The 9,932-nt window shown below is 33.4% G+C and overlaps 1 protein-coding gene across 1 annotated transcript; it reads right to left on the reverse strand.

The window, feature by feature from the left end:
- Positions 1-5,032: 5,032 nt before the first annotated feature.
- On the reverse strand, positions 5,033-9,479 carry LOC113234586 (putative Dol-P-Glc:Glc(2)Man(9)GlcNAc(2)-PP-Dol alpha-1,2-glucosyltransferase). The gene is made up of 2 exons (XM_026469939.1): positions 9,300-9,479; positions 5,033-6,939 (listed from the first exon to the last, which is right to left on the reverse strand). Exon 2 carries the CDS (start codon positions 6,926-6,928, stop codon positions 5,489-5,491), a length of 1,440 nt encoding a protein of 479 aa, XP_026325724.1. The 5' UTR covers positions 6,929-6,939; positions 9,300-9,479; the 3' UTR covers positions 5,033-5,488.
- Positions 9,480-9,932: the final 453 nt, after the last annotated feature.

Here is a 9,932-nt window from a genome sequence, read left to right on the forward strand (position 1 = left end):
TGTGGCACAGACTTGCGATGTAGATCAACCAACTGAACAACCAGAAATAAATGATAACAACAACATTGAGGAATCGTGTCAACGGAAATTTACATGTAAATTTTGTAACAAGGAATTAAATTCATTGCATCATTTACACGACCATCTGCGTAATCATACTGGGAGATCATTCAAATGCTATATTTGTAACATATCCTATTACACAAAAGGCCATCTTATTAGACATGTAAAGACTCATAGTTCTAATCGATGCAAAACAAAAAAAACAAGTTCAAAACAATATAATTGTGAGATTTGTAACAAACAGTTCAGAAGGAAACACAGTTTTAATGAACATCAATTTATCCATACGGGGGAAAAACCATTTGCATGTAATATTTGTAATACATGTTACAGCAGAAGGGGCAGCCTTAATAGACACTTGAAGACTCATAGATATAACCAATTCAAATGTGATATTTGTTACAAAGATTACAGCACTGAAGAAGCACTAACAAGACATTTACGAACACACACAAAACTGAAGCAATTTAATTGTGACGCTTGTAACAAAACATTTATTAATAGACAACATTTCATAAATCACTTAAAACGGCATTCAGCTGAAAATGTAGAAAAAAAATTTGAATGTAAAATTTGTAAAAAATGTTACAAAAAGAAGTATAGCCTTAAACTTCATTTAATGGCACATACTAACAAGGTACAAGCATCATTTATGTGTTACATTTGTAACAAAAGGTATCGTCAGAAGCAGCATTTAAATCATCATTTACTATTTGAACATACTAAAGAGAAACAAGTAAAAAAACTATTTCAGTGTGAAATTTCAAACAAACTATAAAGATAAAGTCTTCTTGGAACAACATTTACTCATTCATTATGAAGAAAAACAGGTACAGACACCATAGGCTGTTCGAAATTGTTTTACTCTGCAGACCTATGTTCAGCAGTGAACACCTATCGGCTGACGAATCAAAGGCAAAGTCAATTAATCATGACATTTTCAAGTGTAAAAATTTTACTTATGGAATAAATTTTATTCCATATAGGTAAAATTTTTATACTTGAAAACATTGACTTAGAAATAAATGGACGACGGGTCTAATACAAAAACCACGAAAAAAATGTCCCAAGTCAACCTATTCGAAATTTAAATTGTAATGTCATCGCAGTATCGCGCTGTCAGTCGAACAAATGAAGACTAAAGCGGAGTGTCGCGCTCTGTATACGATTTTAGCGCCTTACAAGTGCGGACACTTTTTAGCGCGGACCCGACGTCCATATAATTGTAAGTCAATGCTTGAAAACTTCATTTTTTAAGCTACTTTTTGAATTACTCCTCGTTCACTAGGTTGACCTCTCTGGGAAGAACGAGCAAGAAACTCTGGGGATTGCTCTTTTCAAATAAACTTAAATGCTATGGAATACACTTTGAATCATAATTATGTGGAATCTAGACTCTTGTTGTCTCTCATACTCTTCAGTTTTGTTAATATGACTTTTCAATTAAAATACTTTTAATGTAAGTTTTAAACTTTGGAAATGGTTATCTTAATAATATGATCTGGAATCTTATTATAAAAATGTATACAATTCCCCATAAAAGAATTGTTTACCTTAGTTAAACGAAAACGTGGTACCATGAGTTTGGACTTAGTTCTAAGGTTAATATTATGGATATCTTCTTTCTGAATGAAATTATGTCTATTTTTATGGTTATATTTTTACGATTAGACGATAACGGATTGCCGGTTGAACCAAATTAAGAAACAAACTTTTGTGAATGGGTCGGCAAATTACCATTGTATAATTTATTGTTTATGTTGTTTGTAATTTTCCTCCAAGTATGTGATTTATTTAATAAAAATAGTTTTTAATAAAACGGACGTCACGAATTTTTCTATATGCTTGTTGAAGATCCGAATCTTTGTATTACGTTTTCATCGTACCTAACGTGAGACCCGCTCACGTCACGAGGTCCGCTTTACGAGGTCACATTTCGTCATTTTTAGCTAAAATTCTTGATCTGTTCGCGGTGCAAGTTGACCTTGAGCACTGAAGGCCCGCCCGCTCGTGTAGGCCCATTGGGCGCGCTTCAATTTGCCTCACTTAGCGTGTGCGGACTAGGTTTCTATGCGTTATTATTCTAAGCCTAGGGCAGTGTCGAAACAATCTTCTTCTTGGCGTGTCGACTTTGACGTTTATATTTGTGAGGACCAGTACTTACCAGGTTCTTTCTCTCGTGAGTTTGGGTGTAATTTGTGGTTATCTATGTGTTTCCATGGCACTCGCGACACAGGGTATCCCTCGTGCGGGGCATATTGAGTGTGTGCGTTGTTATTATTATTATTACTTAGTGTCTAATCAATGTGAAGATTTCAAGTGTAATTTTTCTTAATTTTTATCAATTTTCATTTAAGTTTTAAGGGGTGGTCTTAAAAGTAAAATATCGTGAAATAAACAATGTCGTGGTGTATATCTATATTTCACATTATTAATTATGTTATAACGATATAATAATCACATTATTCTAATTAATTATTCTTTCTTTCCCAATGAACATCTGCCAAGTCGTTTTCAACCCTAAAACGGCGTGACTAGTTTTGACTTTTGTTTGTTTTGTTGGTATAATAAAATTCCGCACCATAGAGAGTTTCAAAAACGAACTTGTCAGCCATTACATTTACAACCTATTCCATACAATCATACATTTTCATTTCAATAGCATCTTAAAAAAATATACAACAAATATTACAAATTCAGTGCATAATTAATCTAGATTACAACCTGTATTATTTACAAAGAGGATAAACAAAAGAAAAATATTACAATTATACATGAGCTAGCGTTATCGACGGTCCGAGGGAATAAAGACATAATATCCAAATCGAAATTTTACCGGAGAGTCAAAAGTAGTAGCGACCAAAAAGACTAATCCATGCATCCACGTAAAAAATATCAAGCTTTTAGGTACTGTGAGTGGTTTAATTACATTATTTACATAACATAATTATGAACAAAACAGGTTTTTTTCTAACCATAAAAAAATTCACAGACATTTTTATTATTACACTCGATTATATTGCAAAATGTTTTTAGGGATTTATTCGCAAAAAAAAAAAATATTCAGACGGGACGAAAAAGTCGTGCGCTAGGTGGTAACCGATACGCCTATATCAGTCGGTGATCAGTTGCACTCACTATAACATCGCAAAGGCCTGATGGTCATTGCCACTACGCCCGTCACCTCGATACATAAGTTGACACGTCTCCACGCCTCTAGTTTCACTATATATATATATATATTTTTGAGATATCATAAAAAACCATAACACAGTTTTAGAATATTGAAATAGTTTAATGACATTACAGCTACTAACAATTATTTGACCATTTGTCACTTAGCCGCGGTTTAGTTGGTGGATGGCAGAGCACCCTTATCAGAGAACAAAAAAGTAATGAGAATGGACACTCTCCGCCCCTCCCTAGCTTTAGATACCGCACCACGCTCCGCACATTGACGGCCACGTTGACGGAACGGCAACAAGGCTGTCGGCGAGCCGTTTTCGCGCTAAGACGGCTTTGATATTTGAATATAGTTTTCATTTGTTCATAACGAAACTTGTACGTTAATATATAACATCATTGTTCGTTACTATTTATAATGGTCGTGAATTGTGTTGTGTACGGCTGTTTATCATCAGCTAAACGGGATAAAGAGAGGGCTTTCTATCGTTTTCCGGAAGATGAAACGAAGTAAGTAAAAAAATATTTTGTCTGAGACACATTCAGTTATGGTTTTCTTCATTTAGTTAGTGCAGAGTACGTAATAGTACGAGAAACGGATGGGTAACCCTGCCACTTCACGCACACATTTGCGCGTGTACAGATAGCCTTGCTGTATGCAGTAATAGCAGGTAAATAACTTTCGACCGTTGTATAAAGTGTCCGGGGTGTGCCCTTACCCTTTAAAACCGGAACGCAGTAACGCTCACTGATTCGCCGCAGAAATAGGTATAGTAGCTTACCCCTTGTAGCTTGCCCTTCTTTTTGCATTTCAGTAACTTTCGAGATACGTCACCTTAAGTTTTTTTTTTCTTTGAAAAATGTCAATAAGGCTAATTTTACTTAACAATCAAACTGAAACTAAATAAGATATTTAAAAACCGATAAGAGGGGGTAGATCTCGTTTTGCTGATTCCAGATGTTAATAACTTAATTTCGGTAAAAATATCGATTAGGTACGTTATTTATGATAAGGGGGGACTTTCCTGGACGAACTCTTTCACAAGGAGCTACCCCGCAAGGTGCAACAAAGGATAAATAGGCTATTCGGAGTTTCTTATTAAGCAGGCGAAGTCACGGGCACCAGCTAGTATGCAATAAAATAAACCGCGCAATACGTTCTCGCTTTATTCCCCTGGACCGTCGATACATAACAAAGCTATAAGCAAAACGTTACTTTAAAAAAAATAGAAAAATAAGTATAGTAGGAATTATTTGAAATGTCCGAAAGTCCGAATCCACTTAAACAATGGCATTGTATTCATTGCTAAGTTCAACTTATCTTCAGTTTGAAATGAAAAGAAGGAAACAAGAAATCGTTCAAATAGCGACTTTACTGCCAACACTAGAAGAATCAAGTTGTAACGATTATTCATTTGAATTACCACGTTTTGAATTGAAAGTTGGGTTGCAGTTGCAGTAGTACCCGCAAAACATTGATACTTTTTAAACGACTTCAAAAAAGGAGGAGGTTCTCAATTCGACTGTATGTTTTTTTTTGTATGTATGTTACGCGATAACTGCGGTATTTGTGAACCGATTTTCATGATACGTTTTTGTTGGAAAGGGGGTACTTGGGGGCTGTTCACGCATGAAGATTCATTTTTATAAATAGCGCCTAAATTTTACTAAGGAGCAATTATTTTAATGGTTGATTTTGCTATTTCTCCAATCCAAGGCGTTTTTTCTACATATACTTTGAGTAGTGAGAATCGATTTTTGTTATCTCCAGTGTCAAGTCCTGTATAGTGGCGAATTTAAGGATATTTCAATAAAACTTAGCACGTAGACGTAATTCAACGCACTTTTGAGGTCGGTTTTTTTAGTACTCTGTACTGAGATTATTATGAAAACATTTGCCATTTGCAATTTTACCGTGTAATAGTGACTGAGTGAGAGAGAGAGAGTGAAAAATTAGCACAATAAAAACAATCTATACTAAAATGCTTGGAAACATAAAACTGAAGTCTCGAAAAAAATAAAATACCAAGTATCAAAATGTTACACGCCGGCTTGCGTGTGGGTTAATAATGAATACAATGCCATTGTTTAAAAGGTAATGACTCAAAACGATTGGGACATTTAATGCCATTGTTTAACAGACAAGCGCTTCGTGGATTCGGATATTTCAAATAATTCCCACTTTACAAAACTTTCAAATTGCGTTTAGGCATTTCTTACAAACAAAACGCAGTAAATTATTTTACCAAATAAGCCTCTGTGTATAATCAAAATCTTTCCATATAATCTCTTTGGTGAAGAACAAGTAAAATGTTGCCGCATTTAAAATTATATACCATAAAAATTCACCGAAAACTACCCAGACAGATGGCTTAGCAAACCGTAGCCTCAAAATAATATACGGTATTAAAAAGTATCTAATTTCAATCATTTTTTGCAATGACAACACAATGAAAACGCAAATTGTGTATGGCAACAAAAATGATACACAATTTTGATCCTTTAAATTGGCATACAAATTAATTAGTAGAAAAACATATACAGGTACCGATACATACTTGGCAAAATAGTATTTACCATACCAACGGTTCCACACATAGAACGTGTAATGCCGGTTATCAGCCAGTAAATACGGATGTGATACAGTGTTAAAATGCACTATTGCCAAAAATATCAAAGTTAGAATAATAATTTTTAATTTATTCCCAAAAATCAGTTTGAATGTAGTCGTAAACTTAATTATCACATATGGCAACCCAAATATGCCATAGAAAATTAGAAAGTAAAACATCTGTGGTATGTGTATTGTTGCTTCATGAGCCTTTTTGTCTCCTAACACAATTGATCCGTTCAAAAAGACAAAAGTTACAAAGGTTATTAATATAATTCCATGCGTTAGTAGTACCAGCCAATCTTGAATGGTTAAATATTTAAAAAATGTAACAAAACATGTTGACAAATGATATTTTAAGGCAACATATACATCAGCAAGGCCATAGTATCTTTTCAGCTTTGTATTATCAATGTCTTTATCTATAATTGAGGTTCTACGTGAAGTCATTTTGGTTAAATATGTGTTACCGAACACCCTTGAAGTACGAATGAGCATATCTAGAGTTTTGTGCCCGAAAACCATAGCCACCCACACTATGTTTGTTTGCCTCATAAGTACGCTCCATAATCCGAATATAAGAATAGAAATTTTGAATTTACTCGTAAAACATAAGCGAGAAAAGATTAACAAAAATGTCAATGATAGTGTATCGGTGTAATAAACATGAGAGAAAAAATACAAAGGAGGTAATATAGCCAAACTCAAAGCTTGTAACACATTTTTTGACGGTTGATTGTTGCCATATGTAAATTTGAATATTGATGCAAAGAGAATTAAATTCACAACTGAAGCAATGAGGTTTGTAAATCGTAAATTGTATGTGTTACATTTGAAATAATTACCCAAAAATACTGAAGAGACTAAGTACAAGCCTGGAAGTGTCGTTATTTTTGGGTCCCAGTAAGTAAAGTTATGTTTACAGAAAGCTAAGCCTTGTGGAATGTGGAATAACTCATCAATTACAATGCGTATGGTGTCATATACCTTGTCGAATACAAATTTTGATGCTACGAAGTACGCTGCGATGGTGAGACCAAGGTATACGTAGTACTTGGTAGATGAATTCATGACTTTTGGAACTGGAACAAGGAAACATGTTTTTGAATGTACGAACTAAAAATATGCAAGAGAATCATTACTTCTTCTGAGTAACTATCATAGCTGGAATTAGCTGTCCATCTTTACAAAGGCTTCGAACTCCTAGATTATTACGTTGTTTATCGGAGGGCAGTTGTGATATGTTATATTAAACATTTTTATTGAAATATTTAACCTATGGCATTAAAAATTTAATTATTTAGTGGTATTTTACATCGAAACATTGTTTATTGCCTAACCTGAGAACAGGATGTTGCCTAGTTTGTAACAACACCGAAAAAATAGTCATGTTTTTTTTGTGATATAAGCATTTTAATGTAAAATGTTAAAAATGTACTTCCTGTACAACATTTTCAAGAACTACAATTACAAATTTGCTAATTTTGCTGTTCTAGTTTTTGTAACGGTAACCTAAATAGCCCAGCGAATGGACACAATGCCAAAGAAAACCCGCCTTGCTAAAGCTTCAGCACAAAAAAATATGTATTTAATTTTTTTTTTAATTTTAGCAGATTTTTTTTCAAGATAACTTTGACACTCCATACTGTAAAAAAATGTACGTAGACTACCTTGGCAACTTGTTACAAAAGTTGGCGCAACTAATTAAGATTCTAAAACGGTATAAACCTATGTCATGCTTCATGGAAAAAATAATTTTGGTTTTTCTAAAGAGGTCAATTTTTAAACTGGATACCTTTTCTTACTGAAAATGGCTTTCAGTGCCTCTAAGGTTGTCGTCGGAGTTAGATTGACTGGTAAAAATGGTAAGCATGATTGAGAGAGGCATACAGTCTCAAAATTTTTCAACAATATAGGAATTTAAATAAAAGTTATGAATAAATTATTATAATTTTATTACAGACTACAGCAAAAAAGTCTGTCTTTTAAGGCCTTTTAAAAATCCTCGATTAATTTTTAACAACTTGCGCCTCATAGCCTCGGGAATCGGGAGTCGCGAGCCATGAGCCGTATGGCGTGATTTTATTTCTACCCACAAGTTATTTATTTTACAATTTTTATTACATGAAAATAAACGTGATTATTTACTATATACTACTTACGTCATTTATAAACTACGGGTTGAATAAGACAAAGTAGGTATAAGTCCTTTGCAAACTACTCGAGTTGTTTAAAGCTTTCAAGTTGTTTAAGTCTTTTGAATATTTCGACTCATCCGTAGAACAAAGATCTATGTGCAAGATTAGTTGTTCTCGGGACATGGTACATTTTGTTCGTTCTTCTTCGCTGTGGATATCAGATCGACTGTTGTTTGATTTTAAATTTCCGAAATGAAATAGCATATATAAATTCTCAAGACACCTTTACATAGGCCTTAGTTTGAATAAGGAAATTATTCTCCTAACATACTTATTCTCTTTTCGCTATATAATCACATCGGACTCTGTTCTTCGGGTGAGTGGATTTAGTATGACAACTGAGTCTTATTAATAAAAACTCGAACCCCCAGTCTTAATTTTAGAGTCGAGTCCTATAAAATGGAGTCGAGTCATAATAAAACGCCTTAAAAGACCGAGTCTCATCACTACTTACGAATGAGCTGTTGACTTTAGTACGACGGTTGCAAGTGCAATTTGATTACCAATGAAATAAACATTACTTGACTTCGACTAAGTAAAATATAGGCGAGGGTTTAGGCCGTAGACCACCTAATTATATCGCACCCTTAGTAATATAAGGGCACAATCCAAAAAAAGTAGATTTTTGGGAAATCGCGTATTAAGATTCTGGATTCCTACATTACACCTATTTTTTCAAATAATATGCTTATTATTTAAGTTATAAATATGAAATTTGGCAGATTTGTTCTTTGATAAATGTATTATAAATAGCAATAAAAAAAAAATAATATAAATAAATTCCATAAGTTTCAAGCAAGTTAAAAAAAACACTTTCAAGTTAGACCCATATAGTACAAAAAATATAACAGAAATATGGAGCTATATAAGTTTGATCCCATTTATTATTTAAGTCCCTATCAATTCCCAAATTTCCCAAAAATCTACTTTTTTTGGATTGTGCCCTTATATTACTAAGGGTGCGATATGATAATAATTTTAAATTTACCATGATCTTTTCGGAGAAGGAAAACATCGTGATGAAGCCTGCACGTCGAAGAAGGTTCACAACTCTTGGAAAACGTGTTAAGTCCCTAACCCGCATGGGGGCAGCGTATTTATAAATTTACTTATATATATTCAGCTTCATTGATGCCGTATTTATACACTAAAGCAGACGCAAAAGAATGAAGAATAACTAGAAAATGAAATTTATTTCGGAAGCGGTTACTGTGAAAATTTAAAGATTTTTGTGGCGAACTTACCTTTGGCAAAAATCAATTTTTCTAATAAGATAATCACGAAATCACTGTGCTTTGAACGGGACAGTATCTGTAATAGCTTTGTTAGTAGAAAATGCCAAGTATTAAGCTATATTTTCACAGATTTTCGGTGAAAACAATAGTAATAATTTCGCCGCTAAATTATGGGTGGCAAAGCGGCGCTCAGATAATTTGACGGTTAACATAAAATGCAATAACGAAACGCACTCAATAAAATATACTTTGACGTTATTATTTTTACAACATCAAGAAATTTTATTAATAATGAATAATTTTCATAATTTAACACGTGGAAACGTCTACTGTAAGTGGCGAAATTATTACACGAGTAAAATAAAATAAATTTGTATATTGCAAAAACAAAACGCTCAGCTAATCTCATTTTCGTTTGGAAGCAGATTGTAGTTTTTGAATACTGAAAATAGATTGTTAAACGAAAATTGCGTTTCGTAGATGATTCGAAACAAAATATCGCAGGTGGTTTTACATGAAAAAGTATACATATAATACCTACCAAGTATGTACCCAGTATATCTTTAAAATTAACTGACTTCAAAAAAGGAGCAGGTTCTCAATTAGACTGTATTTTTTTTTATATGTTACGTGATTACTCCG

The sequence above is a fragment of the Hyposmocoma kahamanoa genome, unplaced genomic scaffold, assembly GCF_003589595.1.
Source record: "Hyposmocoma kahamanoa isolate Upper Pololo Valley unplaced genomic scaffold, ASM358959v1 85, whole genome shotgun sequence".
Lineage (NCBI taxonomy): Eukaryota > Metazoa > Arthropoda > Insecta > Lepidoptera > Cosmopterigidae > Hyposmocoma > Hyposmocoma kahamanoa.

Bases quoted from the DNA above. Each gene is read 5' to 3' on its own strand.
- LOC113234586 (XM_026469939.1), bottom strand. From the start codon at position 6,928: ATGAATTCATCTACCAAGTACTACGTATACCTTGGTCTCACCATCGCA.